The 23,296-nt window shown below is 41.2% G+C and overlaps 1 protein-coding gene across 1 annotated transcript in view; it reads left to right on the top strand.

Annotated features, from left to right (window-relative positions):
* The window catches only part of LOC311233600 (uncharacterized protein), a gene marked incomplete at both ends in the record, with an annotated part of 30,866 nt that extends 10,708 nt beyond the window's left edge, over positions 1-20,158 (top strand). Inside the window, 4 exons of the mRNA XM_084320567.1 lie at positions 6,153-6,332; positions 7,873-7,933; positions 13,746-14,300; positions 20,142-20,158. Of these exons, the coding sequence (XP_084176693.1) occupies positions 6,153-6,332; positions 7,873-7,933; positions 13,746-14,300; positions 20,142-20,158 (813 nt within the window). The remainder of the gene's footprint in view (positions 1-6,152; positions 6,333-7,872; positions 7,934-13,745; positions 14,301-20,141) is intronic.
* Between the last annotated feature and the right edge of the window lie 3,138 nt (positions 20,159-23,296).

Below are 23,296 nucleotides of genomic sequence, written 5' to 3'. Positions count from 1 at the left end.
GGCCAATGTGTATTAGTACGGACGACCAGCTAAACTGAAAGCAAATGTGGAGCGCTGGGCTCGATCTGACGAGCCCAGCGTCTCCAGCATTTCGTGGCGAGCGCCTTGCCCACTACGCCACGTAGCCGCCCCTACAGTACTGCTACATCTATACATTTATGACATACCAGATTTACAAATACAGTACTGTTTGTGATACAAAAAAGAGTCTAAAAAAGAGAGTATATACATTTGACGTGGTAACTACATTGGAGGAGGTTGGGTGGGTGGGACTACATTGGGGGGGGGGGGGGGGGTTGGGTGGGTGAGGGAAACTACAACTGTACAAGCAAAACTGTACATTGGAATATCGACCAAACCTTACTTGGTCCCACGAAGAGGGTCTTGTGTATTTTTGGGTTAGGACATTTACTGTACATTGGGTTAGGATATTTACAGGGGCCAGTTTCGAACTGCAGTCTCTCGTAGGTGTTCTTTGAGATTGGTTTTGAAAGTGTGTAGTGATTCACATTCCTTTACAGCTGTGGGTAGGGTGTTCCACATTGATGTGGCATAGTTGCGAAACATTTTTAGTCCCTTGTTTGAGCCGAATCTGGGTTTGACATTATTTGTGGAGCTCCCTGTGGTGTTGTGATTGTGGTATTCACTGACCTTTGGGAAGTATTTTGACATGTACATGGGTACCTGAGTGGTTTTGTAGTGTATCTTGTAGACCAGTTACAGTTCTCAGTTACAGTGGGTGACTATTGTCACAAGGAAAGATGAAATTACATACCTAGGGTCCATCCTAGAGGCAAATCTTTCCTGTGACAAAATGGCATCCAAGGTAATAAAAAAAGTCAACCAACGAACTAGATTCTTGTACCGGATCTCCTCTCTGGTAAACAAGAATTGATTGATTGATTGAAAACTTTATTAACAGATTGCAGAATGGGTACAATACAGTACAGCTCAATACACACAATTGTTAAGGGGATGCAGACCAGAGAAAGACTTTCGTCTTGTTTCCACCAGGGTCCCCCATTTTCAATTCATCAGGACATATATGACATACATGACATACAGATAGTCAGTACTGCTACATCTATACATTTATGACATACCAGATTTGCAAATACAGTACTGTTTGTGATACAGAAGGAGTCAAGAAAAGGGAGTATATACATTTGACGTAGAAACTGTACATTGGAGGAGGTTGGGTGGGGGGGGTTGGGTACACTGGGATATTGACAACCATACTGGGTAATTTACATTGGAGGTGGTTGGGGGGGGGGGGGGCACACTGTATAAACAAGCAAAACTGTACATTGAGGGGGGGGAGACTCTGTACAAACAAACAAAATTGTACATTGGACTATTGACAACCATACTAGGTAAATGACTGTACATTGGAGGGGGTTGGGTTAGGATATTTACAGGGGCCAGTGTTGAATTGCAGTCTCCCGTAGGTGTCTCTTGAGAGAGGTTTTGAAAGTGGGTAGTGATCCACATTCCTTTACAGCTTTGGGTAGGGCGTTCCACATTGATGTGGCATAATTGCGAAACGTGTTTAGTCCCTTATTTGAGCCGAATCTGGGTTTAACATGATTTGTGGAGCTCCCTCTGGTGTTGTGATCGTGGTATTCACTGACCTTTGGGAAGTATTTTGCCATGTACATGGGTACCTTGGTCGTGTAGTGTATCTTGTAGACCAGGCCCATTGCAAGTTGCTGTACTCTGTCATCTACTCTAAGCCATCCTAGGTTGTCAAAGTGGGCAGGGGTGAGGTGGGTTCTAGGAGTAAGGTCAAGCAGTAGTCTGACCAGTTTGTTTTGAGATGTTTGTAATTTTGTTTTTAGCGCCTTTGAGGTGCTTTGGTACCATGAGGTGCAAGCATAGTCGTAGTACCCCTGAATGAGTGCTCCTGCCAGAGTCTTCAGGGTATTCTTGTTTACCAGAGAGGAGATCCGGTACAAGAATCGAGTTCGTTGGTTGACTTTTTTTATTACATTGGATGCCATTTTGTCACAGGAGAGATTAGCCTCTAGGATGGAACCCAGGTAGGTAATTTCATCTTTCCTTGTGACAATATTGTCACCCACTGTAACTGAGAAGCCGTCGGTCTTGCTGAGTTTGTTATTTGAACCGAAGAGAATGGACTCTGTTTTGCCCATGTGTAATGATAGTTTGTTATCAGCGAGCCATATGCAGATTCTGCCTAGTTCCGAGCTGAGGGTTTTTTCAACCTGTAACTTGTTCTTGTCAGAGACCAGCAGGGCTGAGTCGTCCGCAAACAGGAACAAGTTGCAGTCACACTAGTCACACTACTGCAGAATACCCTGAAGACTCTGGCAGGAGCACTCATTCAAGGGTACTACGACTATGCTTGCACCTCATGGCACCAAAGCACCTCAAAGGCGCTAAAAACAAGATTACAAACATCACAAAACAAACTGGTCAGACTACTACTTGACCTTACTCCTAGAACCCACCTCACCCCTGCCCACTTTGACTACCTAGGATGGCTTAGAGTAGACGACAGAGTACAGCAACTTGCAATGGGCCTGGTCGACAAGATACACTATACGACTAAGGTATCCATGTACATGTCAAAATACTTCCCAAAGGTCAGTGAATACCACGACCACAACACCAGAGGAAGCTCAACAAATCATGTTAAACCCAGATTCGGCTCAAACAAGGGACTAAACACGTTTTGCAATTATGCCACATCAATGTGGAACGCCCTACCCAAAGCTGTAAAGGAATGTGAATCCCTACCCACATTCAAAACCACTCTAAAAGAGCACCTACGGGAGGCTGCAATTCGAAACTGGCCACCTAAAATGTCCAAACCCCCCCACCCCCTCCTAATAGACAGTCTCCTCCCCTCCGTATGTATATATTCTCTCCCCACCATATGTATATTTCTCTCCCACCCACCCACCCCCTCCTAATGTACAGTCTCCTCCCCACCATTATTCTCCCCCCTCCGTATGTATATATTCTCTCCCCACCTGTATATTTATCTCCCACCCACCCACCCCCTCCTAATGTACAGTCTCCTCCCCATCATATGTATATACTCTGTCAGGATCTATGTGTAACAGTACTGTATATTTGCATATCATATATGTCACAAATGTAACAGTACTATATACCTGTATGTCATGTATGTCCCTATGCAATAAATGTCATGATGTCATGTATGTTGTCTATGTTTTAAATGTCACTATGAATTGAAAATGGGGGACCCTGATGTAAACAAGACAAACGTCTTTCTCTGGTCTGCATCCCCTTAACAATTGTATGTATTGAGCCGTACTGTATTGTACCCATTCTGCAATGATAAACTTTTCATTCATTCATTCATCATTCATCCAGGCCCATTTAATAAAATGATCAATCAATCAACACAGTACATACAGCAACATAGGCTACCACTAGGTGGCAGTGAGATCCTGTCACACCACCTGTGAAGTTTTGGGTCATTGCATATCAGAGCTCCTCTTTCAACATTTAACAAGCATTAAACAAAATGGCCCAGTCATCTATTCACTTTTGTTTAATACATGAGGCGTTGTCTAATGTTATCTAGCTACTCATATCAACGTCTGATATAATCAGTTTGGTATTCATTTCGCAAGTGCTGGCTAGCGTTGGCTAACTAGCTATCGCTCGTGAGCTACCGAGCTAACGTTACTGTTTAAACAAAACTACACAGTCAACTATTTTTAGTTTAATACATGATGAGGCGTTGTCTAACTGGCTAGCTACTGATAGCTCCTGATATCAACAAATGCGCATTTGAGTTTAAGAATGATAGGGATGCGGGAGCATGAGACCTAGGTAGCTCACGTTAGCTCACTGTTTTAACGACCCAGTAAACTAAATAGTTCACTTTATTTAATACATGATGCATTGTCTAACGTCATCTAGCCGGCTAGCAGTAGCTACAGATAGCTCTTGATATCAATGTCTTATAACATAATTGACATTATTCGTTTTTGCAGCTGAACATTGGCTAATTAGCTATCATGCTTCATAACAACACTGGGAAGATGGCAATGCTGAATGTGATTTGACACACAGACAGTGGAGGCTGGAGCTGTTTGCAGATAGCAAGCATTTTGACTTGTTGCGTGGTGGCGATGTCTCGCAGATAATACAACTACAATTATATAACACTTATATGCTATAAAGAATAGACTGCTACTAAAAAAAAATGCATTCAAATGTTTTTTCCGGTTACCGCGGCGGTAGGAAATATTTTGCAAATTTGTGCGGTAAGGAAAACATCAATACCGCGGCAGCCCTAAGTCCTACCTCTATGTAAAGTCATCTACTAGTAAACTAGCAGTCTTACCTCTATGTAAAGTAATCTACTAGTAAACTAGCAGTCTTACCTCTATGTAAAGTAATCTACGGTACTAGTAAACTCAGTCTTACCTCTATGTAAAGTCATCTACTAGTAAACTAGCAGTCTTACCTCTATGTAAAGTCATCTACTAGTAAACTAGCAGTCTTACCTCTATGTAAAGTCATCTACTAGTAAACTAGCAGTCTTACTTCTATGTAAAGTCATCTACTAGTAAACTAGCAGTCTTACCTCTATGTAAAGTCATCTACTAGTAAACTAGCAGTCTTACCTTGATGACTTTACATAGAGGTAAGACTGCTAGATTAGTAGATGACTTTATGTAACGGTTCTCATTCAGTCAGAGACAGAAGAGTGACTCTGAACTGCTTTTTGACATGTATTGTCCCTCAGCTGCAGAAGACACATAAAACAACATATTTGTAGTCTTCTGGTCACTGCACATCTTGCATACCCTCAGCAGAGAGATACAGAACTGCTCTGTTCTTTTGTAATGCCTCAATAACATTTACTTTATAAATAAATAGGAAAAAGAAAAGTATGTTTTATCAAAATGGGATAAATTAAATTAAACATGATGGAAATAAACTGTGGAAAACATTAAATGAGCTAATGGGCAGATCAGGGGACAACACACCCTCCTTTATAGAGTCAGGCAGTGCCTTTATTACTAAACCTCTAAATATTGCAAACTACTTTAATGATTTTTTTTGTTGGGAAGATAGAGAAACTAAAAAGTGAGATAACAATCTTTCAAAACAATTGATTAACTAATGAGAAATAAAGATTGTGAGTTTGACTTTCAAAACTGTGCATGTGAATAAAGTAGAAGCATCTCTTAGTAGTGTAAATGTTGAAAAACCATCAGGATTAGGAACAGCGACTTCGGGTCATTGAGAAGCGCTATATAAATAAAATTAATAATTATTATTATTAGATGGGAAACTCTTGGGTATGGTTTCTGGCTCTATTGCACTACCCAGTACCCATATGCCATATTTTGTATCTAAGCTTACTGAAAGGTGTATGTCAATTGGCATGGAAAGCTGCAAAAGTTATTCCACTACCCAAAAACAAGAAGGACATGTTTTCAGGTGCTAATAGCCGTCCTATCAGCATTCTTCCAGTGCTTAGCAAACTCATGGAAAGAATTGTGTTTGACCAGGTTTCAACACACTAACAAACTCAACTCTGAATTTCAGCATGCGTACAAAAAAGATCACTCCACACCTAACTCCTAACCCATAAGCTACAGTCAAAACATTACTTAAAACAGAAATGGTAAACTAGCGCAACCTGCTGAACATAGCAGGAAATGCCACAGTGCAGAGATTATCTGATAGACTATCAAAACCACTCTCAAAGAGCACCTACCAGAGACTGCAATTCGAAACTGGCCCCTGTAAATGTCCTAACGCAACCCCCTCCAATGTACAATAAATGTCCTATTAAACCCAATAATACACAAGACCCTCTTCTTGGGAGGCATAGTCTAGCAACGTTCAAGACAGGGGAGGGAAGAATTGGATAATACGAAATATGGGATGGGAGAGAAAATAGAAAATAAGGAGAAAAAGTGGATAAAAAAATAAATATATTTAATGGGTTTTAACCAGAACCAGTCTGAACATACTGACTGAACTGTCCTGGGGCACAGGAAGAACATACTGACTGAACTGTCCTGGGGCACAGGAAGAACATGTGTGAATTCTTAAAATGGGTGGCTTTCCAATGGTGACAGCAATTACAACTATTCATGTTATTATTCTGCCTCCCTCCAGACCCCCCACAGCTCTCTGTCTGTGAAGAGGAGGTTCCCCCTGAACAGCAGGAGAGGAGCCCCAGTCTGGGTCAGGAGCAGCCAGAGCTCCTACAGATTAAAGAGGAACAAGAGGAACTCTGGACCAGTCAGGAGGTAGAGCAGCTTCAAGGTCTTGAGGAGGCTGATATCAAGTTCACTTTCAACCCTGTCCCTGTGAAGAGTGAAGATGATGAAGAGAAACCTCAGTCCTCATGGTTTAACCAAACCCAGACTGAGGAAAACAGAGAGACAGAGCCTCTAGCCAGCACCTCAACAGAACAGATGAAAACAGAACCTGATGGAGAGGACTGTGGATTATCAGAACCAGTCAGTAACTTAGATCCAGCTGGTGATTTAGAACCAACTACAGATGGCCAGCTCCTCTCTTCAGACTGTTCTGGAACTGATATGACAGTGATGATTGGCTGGAGACTAGTGAACCTCATCCTGGTTTAAACTCACTGACATCAAAGAAGACACAGAAAAACAAAGGACAGAGTTTGTCTAACAGCAACCAGTTCAAGAGCTCTGTGGTTTCATCCCATGAGGTGAAATTATCAAACCAAATACCATGTGAGACCTGGAGCTGTAAAGTGTGTTTTCTTATTCCTTAACGGTCCATGGGCCTGGTCTACAAGATACACTACACCACACAGGTACCCATGTACATGTCGAAATACTTCCCAAAGGTCGGTGAATTCCACGACCACAACATCAGAGGGAGTTCCACAAATCATGTCCAACACAGATACGGCTCAAACAAGGGACTAAACACGTTTCACAATTATGCCACAACCCCCACCCACCCACCCCCTCCTAATGTACAGTTTCTTCCCCCTCTAATGTATATATTTCCTTTTAGGATCGCTGTCTCTTAGACAGTACTGTATATTTGTATATCTTGTATGTCATAAATGTCTATGTAACCGTATTGTATGTTATGATGAATTGAAAATGGGGGACCCTGATGTAAACAAGAAGAAAGTCTTTCTCTGGTCTGCAACCCCTTAACAATTGTGTGTATTGAGCTGTACTGTATTGTACCCATTCTGCAATCTGTTAATAAAATGTATGTTCAATCAATCAACACAGTACATACAGTAACATAGGCTACCACTAGGTGGCAGTGAGATCCTGTCACACCACCTGTGAAGTTTTGGGTCATTGCATATCGCGCTGTCTGTCCCTGTTGTGTTGCCGTACCCACTCTCTCTGCTGAGGGACGTCAGGGTAGGTGGTTCAGTTTGAAATATAGCTCCTTATTTCACTAGTTTCTGCTAAATGTAACTCATTTAAGTTTTAACTTGTAATACATAATGCTTAACGTTCATTTTATTACATGGTTTTATGACATTTGTGCTAATTTGACCACTAGTACTAGTTGTATAGGTACGTTAAATGTCGCAATGATTGTTATGAATTGAAAATGGGGGACCCTGATGTAAACAAGACGAACGTCTTTCTCTGGTCTGCATCCCCTCAATTGTGTGTATTGCGCTGTACTGTATTGTACCCATTCTGCAATCTGTTAATACAATTTTCAGCCAAAGCAACGATTCTGGTGAACAAACTAATGAATTGTTTAATTTTGTACATGTAGGTATGAGTTATTATGGTGAACACATTAATGTCAATGACTAGTTCAATTTTGTACATGTAGGTATGAGTTAGTATGGTGAACAAACTAATGAATTGTTTAATATTGTACATGTAGGTATGCAAGATGTGCAGTGACCAGAAGACTCCAACGGTGTTGTTTTATGTGTCTTCTGCAGGTATGTGGCTCCATGCATATTGTATGTTTATCAATGTAAATTAATTTACCTGCTAACTCTGCACTGTGACTTTTCCTGCTATGTTCAGCAGGTGGCGCTAGTTTACCATTTCTGTTTTAAGTAATGTTTTGATTTTATTTTGGTTTATGTAAGAGATGTATTGTATAAAGCTCTCAGCCATACAAATGTCTAGACCAGGGGTGGCCAACCCGCGGCTCGCGAGCCGCATGCGGCTCTTTGCCCGTCAATGTGCGGCTCTTCCATCCATAAAAAAAAAAAAAAAAAACGTTTTTTTTTTTTTTTTTTTTTTTAATTTTTTTTTTTTTATGTCACTCATTCCATAAGGACGTAGAATAAACATTTACATTTTTTTTTTTAAATGGTCCATTTGCATGTTCTTGGTATCTGAATCTAGGGACATATATGGATCAGTGTCAGAATTAGTGTGTCTGTTACTAGGCTTGAGTAAATTGTAATGAACCAAAGGAGAATATCAATTCAATTTAAAAAAAAAATTATCTTTGACTGTAAATAACACCATGCTAAAATTGACCAGACCTGAAAAATCTAAGCAAATTAATAAAGGGAAGATGATTAAACAGAAGGTTTTGTAGATACAGTACTGAATTCTGCCATCTTTTTTATAATGTAAATTTCTCCACCATTTTTCATCATATTGCAACACCGTTTTTTGCAAGACGTTCACAGAAAGGTAGAGAAACTAACTGCGTTCTGTTTTATGGCAATAACGTTCAGGTTTGTGGGAGATAATCCCAAAAAATAAGAGAAATTAAAAAGTAAATCCAGAAGTCAGATGATTGACAGGGGCTGGTGTGAGCTGGGTAGGGTAGTTTTTCGAAATTTGAAAGCCCTGAGTCTCTTCCTTCAAAAGACTACACTCACTTTTGGCTGTGCCACTTCCTCCTGTCAATATGCGCCGGTTTCCGACTCAATGCCCTGAGATTTCTATAATCTTATATTTCACTAATAACAGTTAAAATAATTGGTAAACAAACATAATGCTGAAAATATACACTTTTACTGTATATCTCGGGCTTAAGAGGTTAACCCTGTGAGGCCCAAATTAAAAAGAAATTAGCAACGTCAGAGGCCAGAGGGTGGGACATATAAACACATTTACTATCAAATAGCATTGTGAGGCTGAACAACAGGACCAATTGACTATACATGTGCTTAAAGGGGAACTATCTTATAAATGGCTTTTTTCAGTGTTTACCATTGTTTCTTAGCTATGTGGACTTATATTAATAGGATATATGTCTCTAATTCTCATATTGGCGAATTCTTCCAATTCTCCTCTCACAATATTCACCCTCACTGAACTGAGTCATCTGAAAATGTGCATATCTGTGATGTCAGAGATTTCTCAGCTGCATAATAATGTGGCAGTTGATGTGGCAGTTGGCACCAGGCCACACAGTGGTTGGAGCCCAGCCTCAAAACGGCTTAAGATCTTGAGGTAGAAAAATGCGGTTTTTAGTACTTGATTAGAAATACAAAACAATGAATTTTTTTTGAAAAAAACCTAGGTGTTCCATAGACTCACAGGAATTGTGTAAAAGTGCCCAAATAGTGAAAGAAATAGTCAAATAGTTCCCCTTTAACATTTTTTAAATACACATTATTTTTTTAAATGGCTAAAAGTGATTTTGTAATTTTGCAACCGTGGGTCTCACAGGGTACTTTTAACCCTGTGAGGCCCAAATAAAAAAGACATTAGCAACTTCAGAGGCCAGAGGGTGAGACCTATAAACACATGAAGGGTGCCGTGACTGAAAAAAAAGGTTGAGAAACGCTGGTATATGGTGTGGCTCTTTGTGGTACCACAGTCATTTTTTTGTGGCTCTTAGTCTCTGACTGGTTGGCCACCCCTGGTCTAGACTGTAGTATAAGGGGTAGGAGTTAGGTGTGGAGTGATCTTTTTTGTCGCAAAATAATTGACCGACACAGAGTTTAGAATACCGAGGCGCCTCGCCGAGGTGTTCTAAACGTCAGTGAAGGTCAATTATTTTGCGACAATGACCGAGTATAGCTATACATTATCCCGCTTATTACATGGCTAACTTACTAAAAATATACCTAATTCATTTTACACCATCGACAAGACGAGATCAAATGCAGACGCAGTTGTTCTGTGGCTCCGCTGTCAGTCAGCCCAAATAAAGTGATTATTATTATCGCCGGCAGCCGGCAGGTGTGTCTGATTGCACTGATGCAGTGTGTGTCAGTGGGCTTGATTGCTCCAGCTGCGAACAGCGGTCATTATTGCTCGGTCGTGATTGTGATTGGTCAATAGCGCTAGTTACCCGTATCACCGGTCATTATTGCTCGGTTGCCCCTGGCAGCGGTGAATTATCGAGAAATAACTGACCGCTGCTAGGGGCAACCGAGCGCTATTGACCAATCACAATCAAGCATTTCGGCGAATGTGAAAACGCCATGTAATAAGTATGTTTATCAATGTAAATTAATTTACCTGCTAACTCTATGCACTGTGGCATTTCCTGCTATGTTCAGCAGGTGGCGCTAGTTTACCATTTCTGTTTTAAGTAATGTTTTGATTTTATTTTGGTTTATGTAAGAGATGAATTGTATAAAGCTTTCAGCCATACAAATGTCTAGACTGTAGTTTAAGGGGTAGGAGTTAGGTGTGGAGTGATCTTTTTTGTACACATGCTGAAAAGATGTGCAGTGACCAGAAGACTACAAATATGTTGTTTTATGTGTCTTCTGCAGCTGAGGGACAATACATGTCAAAAAGCAGTTCAGAGTCACTCTTCTGTCTCTGACTGAATGAGAACCGTTACATAAAGTAATCTACTAATCTAGCAGTCTTGCCTCATAAAGTAATCTACTAGTAAACTAGCAGTCTTACCTCTATGTAAAGTCATCCACTAGTAAACTAGCAGTCTTACCTCTATGTAAAGTAATCTACTGGTAAACTAGCAGTCTTACCTCTATGTAAAGTCATCTACTAGTAAACTAGCAGTCTTACCTCTATGTCAAGTTATCTACTAGTAAACTAGCAGTCTTACCTCTATGTAAAGTCATCTACTAGTAAACTAGCTATGTAAAGTCATCTACTAGTAAACTAGCAGTCTTACCTCTATGTAAAGTAATCTACTGGTAAACCAGCAGTCTTACCCCTGTACTTGCCTCCCTCCACTGGCTCCCGGTGCGCTTTAGAATAGACGTCTTCAAGGTCCTTTTATTGGTTTATAAAGCCCTAAATGGTAAGGCCCCTGCTTACCTAGCAGACCTCCTCACCCCCTATACCAACGCCAGGGCCCTCAGATTGGCTGATAAGGGTTTCCTAACCACCCGTAGGTCTAACTTCAAGTCTAGGGGGGGACGTGCTTTTGCGGTCGCAGCCCCTGACCTCTGGAACAGCATCCCCATGTCCATTAAATCTGCCCCCTCCATCGAGTCTTTTAAATCAAAACTCAAAACCCACCTATATCGCCTGGCCTTCCCTGACTCACTTTGACTCTTGCCGTACTTGTTGACGTGTTGTTCTGTTTTTCCTTTGTCTATCCGTTGATTTCTATTTTATTTTTCTGTTTATTTTATACTTTTTCTTTGTACTTAGCTTAGCTATGTGAAGCACTTTGGTTGACAAGCGTCATGTTTAAACGTGCTATACAAAAAAGTCATCTACTAGTAAACTAGCAGTCTTACCTCTATGTAAAGTCATCTACTAGTAAACTAGCAGTCTTACCTCTATGTAAAGTCATCTACTAGTAAACTAGCAGTCTTACCTCTATGTAAAGTCATCTACTAGTAAACTAGCAGTCTTACCTCTATGTAAAGTCATCTACTAGTAAACTAGCGGTCTTACCTCTATGTAAAGTCATCTACTAGTAAACCAGCAGTCTTACCTCTATGTAAAGTCATCTACTAGTAAACTAGCAGTCTTACCTCTGTAAAGTCATCTACTAGTAAACCAGCAGTCTTACCTCTATGTAAAGTCATCTACTAGTATACCAGCAGTCTTACCTCTATGTAGAGCTGTCCCCGAAGCCTATTTTTAAGATCCGAACTTCGGCAGGGTTTTTCGAATGGACGTTCGAAGCATCGTTTTTTTTATTAATTAATGTAATCATTATAGATCCTATGGGGGGCGACATTGCATAGTCTTATCGGTGGGGGGGGGGGGGGGGGGTTTCCAATGGTGGGTGTGTGGGCGGTATTGTCTCCCAGAAGAACATCGTTGTGATTTGAACATGTAAACGAAGCACTCAGAGAAGAAAATAAAGGGAAAAGACAACCCGTGTCCGGGTCTGACAGCACTACAATTACATTTTTTTCATATCATAATTTCATAACGCAGAGGCTGAGACTCACTTTTCTTGCTGCCGGTAGAACGAACTTTCCATGAATGTGTCTATAAATCCATTTAGTTAAATCCAGCACTGGATGTATCTTGTGATTATTATCAATTTGTGACGACGACGACAACAATAACTATAGCATTAGTTATTTCCTGGTTGACGTGAATCCGGGCGTGATGTCACACGCTCAGCCAATAGACCACCGCAACACTTCCGGGATTCTGAAATCATGGGAGAGAGAGCGGGGGGAGAAAATGAATGAATGTGGATGAGAGCCTCGACATTAAGTGGTTGTCGCTAAGGCTGTGGGGGTGCGGGAGACATGATCCAATAGATATTTATACGCCTAAGTCTCCTGAACACGGCGCGACCAATCCCAAGTCGATCGGCACTTTCTCTGCCGAGCTATAGCTATTGCCCACGGAGTCTAGGTCGTCAATCTGCACATGCGTAGTTCGGGAGTAGGTGCGAAAAAGCGACTAGCTCGGTAAGACTAGAGGTAAGACTGCTAGTTTACTAGTAGATGACTTTACATAGAGGTAAGACTGCTAGTTTACTAGTAGATGACTTTACATAGAGGTAAGACTGCTAGTTTACTAGTAGATGACTTTACATAGAGGTAAGACTGCTAGTTTACTAGTAGATGACTTTACATAGAGGTAAGACTGCTAGTTTACTAGTAGATGACTTTACATAGAGGTAAGACTGCTAGTTTACTTTACATAGAGGGAAGACTGCTAGTTTACTAGTAGATGATTCTACATAGAGGTAAGACTGCTAGTTTACTAGTAGATGACTTTACATAGAGGTAAGACTGCTAAGTTTACTAGTAGATGACTTTACATAGAGGTAAGACTGCTAGTTTACTAGTAGATTACTTTACATAGAGGTAAGACTGCTAGTTTACTTTACATAGAGGGAAGACTGCTAGTTTACTAGTAGATGATTCTACATAGAGGTAAGACTGCTAGTTTACTAGTAGATGACTTTACATAGAGGTAAGACTGCTAGTTTACTAGTAGATGACTTTACATAGAGGTAAGACTGCTAGTTTACTAGTAGATGACTTTACATAGAGGTAGGGCTGAGCCCGAACGTTCAGACCTCCGTTTGTTAGGTTGGCATTTTAATCTTAATTAATGGGTTTGAACCAGAACCAGTCAGAACATACTGACTGAACTGTCCTGGAGCACAGGAAGACATAGTGACTGAACTGTCCTGAGGCACAGGAAGAACATACTGACTGAACTGTCCTGGGGCACAGGAAGAACATACTGACTGAACTGTTCTGAGGCACAGGAAGAACATACTGACTGAACTGTCCTGGAGCACAGGAAGAACATACTGACTGAACTGTCCCGGGGCACAGGAAGAACATGTGTGAATTCTTTAAATGGGTGGCTTTCCACAATGGTGACAGCAATTACAACTATTCATGTTATTATTCTGCCTCCCTCCAGACCCCCCACAGCTCTCTGTCTGTGAAGAGGAGGTTCCCCCCGAACAGCAGGAGAGGAGCCCCAGTCTGGGTCAGGAGCAGACGGGGCTCCTACAGATTAAAGAGGAACAGGAGGAACTCTGGACCAGTCAGGAGGGAGAACAGCTTCAAGGTCTGGAGGAGGTTGATATCATCAAGGTCACTTACAACCCTGTCCCTGTGAAGAGTGAAGATGATGAAGAGAAACCTCAGTCCTCATGGTTTAACCAAACCCAGGACCCAGAGTCCCTACAGATTAAAGGGGAACAGGAGGAACTCTGGACCAGTCAGGAGGGAGAACAGCTTCAAGGTCTGGAGGAGGCTGATATCATCAAGTTAACTTACAACCCTGTCCCTGTGAAGAGTGAAGATGATGAAGAGAAACCTCAGTCCTCGTGGTTTAACCAAACCCAGGACCCAAAGTCCCTACAGATTAAAGAGGAACAGGAGGAACTCTGGACCAGTCAGGAGGGAGAGCAGCTTCAAGGTCTGGAGGAAGCTGATATCAAGTTCACTTTCAACCCTGTCCCTGTGAAGAGTGAAGATGATGAAGAGAAACCTCAGTCCTCATGGTTTAACCAAACCCAGACTGAGGAAAACAGAGAGACAGAGCCTCTAGCCAGCACCTCAACAGAACAGATGAAAACAGAACCTGATGGAGAGAACTGTGGATTATCAGAACCAGTCAGTAACTTAGATCCAGCTGGTGATTTAGAACCAACTACAGATGGCCAGCTCCTCTCTTCAGACTGTTCTGGAACTGATACTGATGACAGTGATGATTGGCTGGAGACTAGTGAACCTCATCCTGGTTTAAACTCACTGACACCAAAGAAGACACAGAAAAACAAAGCACAGAGTTTGTCTAACAGCAACCAGTTCAAGAGCTCTGTGGTTTCATCCCATGAGGTGAAATTATCAACCTGGAGCTGTAAAGTGTGTGGGAAATGTTTTCCTAATAGGAACGCTTTAATGCTCCATCTTAAAGTCCATTCTAGTGACTGTGGTTTGTGTGGAAAACATTTAGAACCCACAGAGAGCTTGAAACTTCACCTTCAAACTCACAGGGCATGTACTGTTTGTGGCAAGAAATGTACTACTATTACACTATTGGAAACACATATGAGAAGCCATACTGGGAAAAAGTCCTATAGTTGCACACTGTGTCCTAAAAGATATATTAATCGGGCAAACCTGAATAGTCACATGAGAAGCCATACTGGGGAAAAGCCCTACAGTTGCACAATGTGTCCTAAAAGATTTAGTGAAAAAAATTCCCTAAAAGTACATATAAGATGCCATACTGGGGAAAAGCCCTATAGTTGCACACTGTGTCCTAAAAGATTTAGTGAAAACAATTCCATAAAAGCACATATGAGAACCCACACTGGGGAAAAGCCCTATAGTTGCACACTGTGTCCTAAAAGATTTAGTGAAAAAAATTCCCTAAAAGCACATATAAGAAGCCATACTGGGGAAAAGCCCTATAGTTGCACACTGTGTCCTAAAAGATATATTACATGGGGACACCTGAATAGTCACATGACAAGCCATACTGTGCAAAAGCCCTATAATTGCACAATGTGTCCTAAAAGATTTAGTAGAAAATATTCCCTAAAAGTACATATAAGAAGCCATACTGGTGAAAAGCCCTATAGTTGCACACTGTGTCCTAAAAGATTTGGTACAAAATATCACCTAACAGTACATATCAGAAGCCATACTGGGGAAAAAACATTTAGTTGTGAAGTTTGTGGGAAAGGATTTATTCGGAAGGCATATATAAAGAGCCACATGAGGATTCACACCAGAGAAGAAACAAACTCACGTCCGTCCCTCCCTCCCTCCCTCATCTAGTTCACATTCAACCCCGGCCTTGTTAACTCATTGACCGCCACGCTCTTTTCCCATCTTTACTCAATGGCGCCAGCGTTATTGACCATTTTAGCGATGTTTGCGGACCCATTGTGTGTTCTGTATTATAGCTATGGAGACAATAGTATGGCTCATTTGACAGGCATTGTTTATAGTCCAAGACTGACTAACCAGTTCATTTCTACATACTGTAGTTTGTGCGCTATTCCATGCAAATTTTTTGTTTTGTTTTCAGTGCAATAAAATAGTTCTGGATTACTGTTCAACAGTTCAAAGTCGTCTTTACCTTCTCTGTTTGGTATCCACAGTTCCCTCCTGTTTGATACCCACTTTGACCCTTCGAACCTCCCTCTCAGAGCGCAGTTCCCTCTCTCAGGGTGCAGTTCTAGACCTGACTCCTACAGTTTTAAAGCCAGACAGTCTCTTGTTTGATACCCACACAGTTTAATACCTGACAGTTTTGTACCTGTAATAGACAGAGTAAAATAATACAGTGCAATAATAGAATAGTAGAATAGAATAGATAGATAGTAAAATTATGCAATAGAATGGACAGTAAAATAGTGCTACAGTACAATCAACATAATGAATAAAGGACGATCCGGTCAGTTTGTTGTAGGCCTCAGTGTGTTGTGTATGATCGATTGATTGATTGAAAACTTTATTAACACATTGCAGAATGGGTACAATACAGTACGGCTCAATACACAACATTTTTAAGGGGATGCAGACTAGAGAAAGACTTTCGTCTTTCGTCCCCCATTTTCAATTCATCATAACATATATGACATACACGACATACAGATAGACAGTTTTGCTACATATTTTTTTTTATCCACTTTTTCTCCCATTTTCTATATTTTCTCCCATCCCAATTTCGTATCATCCAATTCAACCCTCCCCTGTCACGGACGCTGTTTCTTGCCTCCCACAAGCCGGCTGCAATGTGGACTAAGTCATACATAGCACAAGTCCCCTCCAGTACTTGAGGTAACAGCAGTCGCATCTTTTCACCTGCGCAGCTCGATCTCTCAGTGGCGAGGAGTAACGCGTGGGAGGCTCACGCTGCCCCCGGCACTTCCTGATTCTACTGTGCAGGCGCACCAACCGACCTGTAGGAGTCGCTGTCCACAACGCCCGATCCCCACCCATCAGTTTCCCACCCCCTAATACGGCCAATGTGTATTAGTACGGACGTCCAGCTAAACTGAAAGCAAATGTGGAGCGCTGGGCTCGAACTGACGAGCCCAGCGTCTCCAGCATTTCGTGGCGAGCGCCTTGCCCACTACGCCACGTAGCCGACCCTACAGTACTGCTACATCTATACATTTATGACATACCAGATTTACAAATACAGTACTGTTTGTGATACAAAAAAGAGTCTAAAAAAGAGAGTATATACATTTGACGTGGTAACTACATTGGAGGAGGTTGGGGGGGGGGGGGGACTACATTGGAGGTGGGGGGGGGGTGGGTGGGTGAGGGAAACTACAACTGTACAAGCAAAACTGTACATTGGAATATCGACCAAACCTTACTTGGTCCCACGAAGAGGGTCTTGTGTATTTTTGGGTTAGGACATTTACTGTACATTGGGTTAGGATATTTACAGGGGCCAGTTTCGAACTGCAGTCTCTCGTAGGTGTTCTTTGAGAGTGGTTTTGAAAGTGTGTAGTGATTCACATTCCTTTACAGCTGTGGGTAGGGTGTTCCACATTGATGTGGCATAGTTGCGAAACATTTTTAGTCCCTTGTTTGAGCCGAATCTGGGTTTGACATTATTTGTGGAGCTCCCTGTGGTGTTGTGATTGTGGTATTCACTGACCTTTGGGAAGTATTTTGACATGTACATGGGTACCTGAGTGGTTTTGTAGTGTATCTTGTAGACCAGTTACAGTTCTCAGTTACAGTGGGTGACTATTGTCACAAGGAAAGATGAAATTACATACCTAGGGTCCATCCTAGAGGCAAATCTTTCCTGTGACAAAATGGCATCCAAGGTAATAAAAAAAGTCAACCAACGAACTAGATTCTTGTACCGGATCTCCTCTCTGGTAAACAAGAATACCCTGAAGACTCTGGCAGGAGCACTCATTCAAGGGTACTACGACTATGCTTGCACCTCATGGCACCAAAGCACCTCAAAGGCGCTAAAAACAAGATTACAAACATCACAAAACAAACTGGTCAGACTACTACTTGACCTTACTCCTAGAACCCACCTCACCCCTGCCCACTTTGACTACCTAGGATGGCTTAGAGTAGACGACAGAGTACAGCAACTTGCAATGGGCCTGGTCAACAAGATACACTATACGACTAAGGTATCCATGTACATGTCAAAATACTTCCCAAAGGTCAGTGAATACCACGACCACAACACCAGAGGAAGCTCAACAAATCATGTTAAACCCAGATTCGGCTCAAACAAGGGACTAAACACGTTTTGCAATTATGCCACATCAATGTGGAACGCCCTACCCAAAGCTGTAAAGGAATGTGAATCCCTACCCATATTCAAAACCACTCTAAAAGAGCACCTACGGGAGGCTGCAATTCGAAACTGGCCACCTAAAATGTCCAAACCCCCCCACCCCCTCCTAATAGACAGTCTCCTCCCCTCCGTATGTATATATTCTCTCCCCACCATATGTATATTTCTCTCCCACCCACCCACCCCCTCCTAATGTACAGTCTCCTCCCCACCATTATTCTCCCCCCTCCGTATGTATATATTCTCTCCCCACCTGTATATTTATCTCCCACCCACCCACCCCCTCCTAATGTACAGTCTCCTCCCCATCATATGTATATACTCTGTCAGGATCTATGTGTAACAGTACTGTATATTTGCATATCATATATGTCACAAATGTAACAGTACTATATACCTGTATGTCATGTATGTCCCTATGCAATAAATGTCATGATGTCATGTATGTTGTCTATGTTTTAAATGTCACTATGAATTGAAAATGGGGGACCCTGATGTAAACAAGACAAACGTCTTTCTCTGGTCTGCATCCCCTTAACAATTGTATGTATTGAGCCGTACTGTATTGTACCCATTCTGCAATGATAAACTTTTCATTCATTCATTCATCATTCATCCAGGCCCATTTAATAAAATGATCAATCAATCAACACAGTACATACAGCAACATAGGCTACCACTAGGTGGCAGTGAGATCCTGTCACACCACCTGTGAAGTTTTGGGTCATTGCATATCAGAGCTCCTCTTTCAACATTTAACAAGCATTAAACAAAATGGCCCAGTCATCTATTCACTTTTGTTTAATACATGAGGCGTTGTCTAATGTTATCTAGCTACTGATATCAACGTCTGATATAATCAGTTTGGTATTCATTTCGCAAGTGCTGGCTAGCGTTGGCTAACTAGCTATCGCTCGTGAGCTACCGAGCTAACGTTACTGTTTAAACAAAACTACACAGTCAACTATTTTTAGTTTAATACATGATGAGGCGTTGTCTAACTGGCTAGCTACTGATAGCTCCTGATATCAACAAATGTGCATTTGAGTTTAAGAATGATAGGGATGCGGGAGCATGAGACCTAGGTAGCTCACGTTAGCTCACTGTTTTAACGACCCAGTAAACTAAATAGTTCACTTTATTTAATACATGATGCATTGTCTAACGTCATCTAGCCGGCTAGCAGTAGCTACAGATAGCTCTTGATATCAATGTCTTATAACATAATTGACATTATTCGTTTTTGCAGCTGAACATTGGCTAATTAGCTATCATGCTTCATAACAACACTGGGAAGATGGCAATGCTGAATGTGATTTGACACACAGACAGTGGAGGCTGGAGCTGTTTGCAGATAGCAAGCATTTTGACTTGTTGCGTGGTGGCGATGTCTCGCAGATAATACAACTACAATTATATAACACTTATATGCTATAAAGAATAGACTGCTACTAAAAAAAAAATGCATTCAAATTCTTTTTTTGCGGTTACCGCGGCGGTAGGAAATATTTTGCAAATTTGTGCGGTAAGGAAAACATCAATACCGCGACAGCCCTAAGTCTTACCTCTATGTAAAGTAATCTACTAGTAAACTAGCAGTCTTACCTCTATGTAAAGTAATCTACTAGTAAACTAGCAGTCTTACCTCTATGTAAAGTAATCTACGGTACTAGTAAACTCAGTCTTACCTCTATGTAAAGTCATCTACTAGTAAACTAGCAGTCTTACCTCTATGTAAAGTCATCTACTAGTAAACTAGCAGTCTTACCTCTATGTAAAGTCATCTACTAGTAAACTAGCAGTCTTACTTCTATGTAAAGTCATCTACTAGTAAACTAGCAGTCTTACCTCTATGTAAAGTCATCTACTAGTAAACTAGCAGTCGCACCTTGATGACTTTACATAGAGGTAAGACTGCTAGATTAGTAGATGACTTTATGTAACGGTTCTCATTCAGTCAGAGACAGAAGAGTGACTCTGAACTGCTTTTTGACATGTATTGTCCCTCAGCTGCAGAAGACACATAAAACAACATATTTGTAGTCTTCTGGTCACTGCACATCTTGCATACCCTCAGCAGAGAGATACAGAACTGCTCTGTTCTTTTGTAATGCCTCAATAACATTTACTTTATAAATAAATAGGAAAAAGAAAAGTATGTTTTATCAAAATGGGATTAATTAAATTAAACATGATGGAAATAAACTGTGGAAAACATTAAATGAGCTAATGGGCAGATCAGGGGACAACACACCCTCTTTTATAGAGTCAGGCAGTGCCTTTATTACTAAACCTCTAAATATTGCAAACTACTTTAATGATTTTTTTGTTGGGAAGATAGAGAAACTAAAAAGTGAGATAACAATCTTTCAAAACAATTGATTAACTAATGAGAAATAAAGATTGTGAGTTTGACTTTCAAACTGTGCATGTGAATAAAGTAGAAGCATTTCTTAGTAGTGTAAATGTTGAAAAACCATCAGGATTAGGATCAGCGACTTCGGGTCATTGAGAAGCGCTATATAAATAAAATTAATAATTATTATTATTAGATGGGAAACTCTTGGGTATGGTTTCTGGCTCTATTGCACTACCCAGTACCCATATGCCATATTTTGTATCTAAGCTTACTGAAAGGTGTATGTCAATTGGCATGGAAAGCTGCAAAAGTTATTCCACTACCCAAAAACAAGAAGGACATGTTTTCAGGTGCTAATAGCCGTCCTATCAGCATTCTTCCAGTGCTTAGCAAACTCATGGAAATAATTGTGTTTGACCAGGTTTCAACACACTAACAAACTCAACTCTGAATTTCAGCATGCGTACAAAAAAGATCACTCCACACCTAACTCCTAACCCATAAGCTACAGTCAAAACATTACTTAAAACAGAAATGGTAAACTAGCGCAACCTGCTGAACATAGCAGGAAATGCCACAGTGCATAGATTATCTGATAGACTATCAAAACCACTCTCAAAGAGCACCTACCAGAGACTGCAATTCGAAACTGGCCCCTGTAAATGTCCTAACGCAACCCCCTCCAATGTACAATAAATGTCCTATTAAACCCAATAATACACGAGACCCTCTTCTTGGGAGGCATAGTCTAGCAACGTTCAAGACAGGGGAGGGAAGAATTGGATAATACGAAATATGGGATGGGGGAGAAAATAGAAAATAAGGAGAAAAAGTGGATAAAGAAATAAATATATTTAATGGGTTTTAACCAGAACCAGTCTGAACATACTGACTGAACTGTGCTGGGGCACAGGAAGAACATACTGACTGAACTGTCCTGGGGCACAGGAAGAACATGTGTGAATTCTTAAAATGGGTGGCTTTCCAATGGTGACAGCAATTACAACTATTCATGTTATTATTCTGCCTCCCTCCAGACCCCCCACAGCTCTCTGTCTGTGAAGAGGAGGTTCCCCCTGAACAGCAGGAGAGGAGCCCCAGTCTGGGTCAGGAGCAGCCAGAGCTCCTACAGATTAAAGAGGAACAAGAGGAACTCTGGACCAGTCAGGAGGGAGAGCAGCTTCAAGGTCTTGAGGAGGCTGATATCAAGTTCACTTTCAACCCTGTCCATGTGAAGAGTGAAGATGATGAAGAGAAACCTCAGTCCTCATGGTACCGTTTAACCAAACCCAGGCTGAGGAAAACAGAGAGACAGAGCCTCTAGCCAGCACCTCAACAGAACAGATGAAAACAGAACCTGATGGAGAGGACTGTGGATTATCAGAACCAGTCAGTAACTTAGATCCAGCTGGTGATTTAGAACCAACTACAGATGGCCAGCTCCTCTCTTCAGACTGTTCTGGAACTGATACTGATGACAGTGATGATTGGCTGGAGACTAGTGAACCTCATCCTGGTTTAAACTCACTGACATCAAAGAAGACACAGAAAAACAAAGGACAGAGTTTGTCTAACAGCAACCAGTTCAAGAGCTCTGTGGTTTCATCCCATGAGGTGAAATTATCAAACCAAATACCATGTGAGACCTGGAGCTGTAAAGTGTGTTTTCTTATTCCTTAACGGTCCATGGGCCTGGTCTACAAGATACACTACACCACACAGGTACCCATGTACATGTCGAAATACTTCCCAAAGGTCTGTGAATTCCACGACCACAACACCAGAGGGAGTTCCACAAATCATGTCCAACCCAGATACGGCTCAAACAAGGGACTAAACACGTTTCGCAATTATGCCACAACCCCCACCCACCCACCCACCCCCTCCTAATGTACAGTTTCTTCCCCCTCTAATGTATATATTTCCTTTTAGGATCGCTGTCTCTTAAACAGTACTGTATATTTGTATATCTTGTATGTCATAAATGTCTATGTAACCGTACTGTATGTTATGATGAATTGAAAATGGGGGACCCTGATGTAAACAAGAAGAAAGTCTTTCTCTGGTCTGCAACCCCTTAACAATTGTGTGTATTGAGCTGTACTGTATTGTACCCATTCTGCAATCTGTTAATAAAATGTATGTTCAATCAATCAACACAGTACATACAGTAACATAGGCTACCACTAGGTGGCAGTGAGATCCTGTCACACCACCTGTGAAGTTTTGGGTCATTGCATATCGCGCTGTCTGTCCCTGTTGTGTTGCCGTACCCACTCTCTGCTGAGGAGCGTCAGGTTAGGTGGTTCCGTTTGAAATATAGCTCATTATTTCACTAGTTTCTGCTAAATGTAACTCATTTAAGTTTTAACTTGTAATACATAATGCTTAACGTTCATTTTATTACATGGTTTTATGACATTTGTGCTAATTTGACCACTAGTACTAGTTGTATAGGTACGTTAAATGTCGCAATGATTGTTATGAATTGAAAATGGGGGACCCTGATGTAAACAAGACGAACGTCTTTCTCTGGTCTGCATCCCCTCAATTGTGTGTATTGCGCTGTACTGTATTGTACCCATTCTGCAATCTGTTAATACAATTTTCAGCCAAAGCAACGATTCTGGTGAACAAACTAATTAATTGTTTAATTTTGTACATGTAGGTAAGGTATGAGTTATTATGGTGAACACACTAATGACTAGTTCAATTTTGTACATGTAGGTATGAGTTATTATGGTGAACAAACTAATGAATTGTTTAATATTGTACATGTAGGTATGCAAGATGTGCAGTGACCAGA

This window comes from Notolepis coatsorum (genome assembly GCF_963971535.1).
Source record: "Notolepis coatsorum genome assembly, chromosome: 8".
Classification (NCBI taxonomy): domain Eukaryota; kingdom Metazoa; phylum Chordata; class Actinopteri; order Aulopiformes; family Paralepididae; genus Notolepis; species Notolepis coatsorum.
Note: the sequence above shows the minus strand (reverse complement) of the source record. Positions and strands in the feature narration are given on the sequence as shown.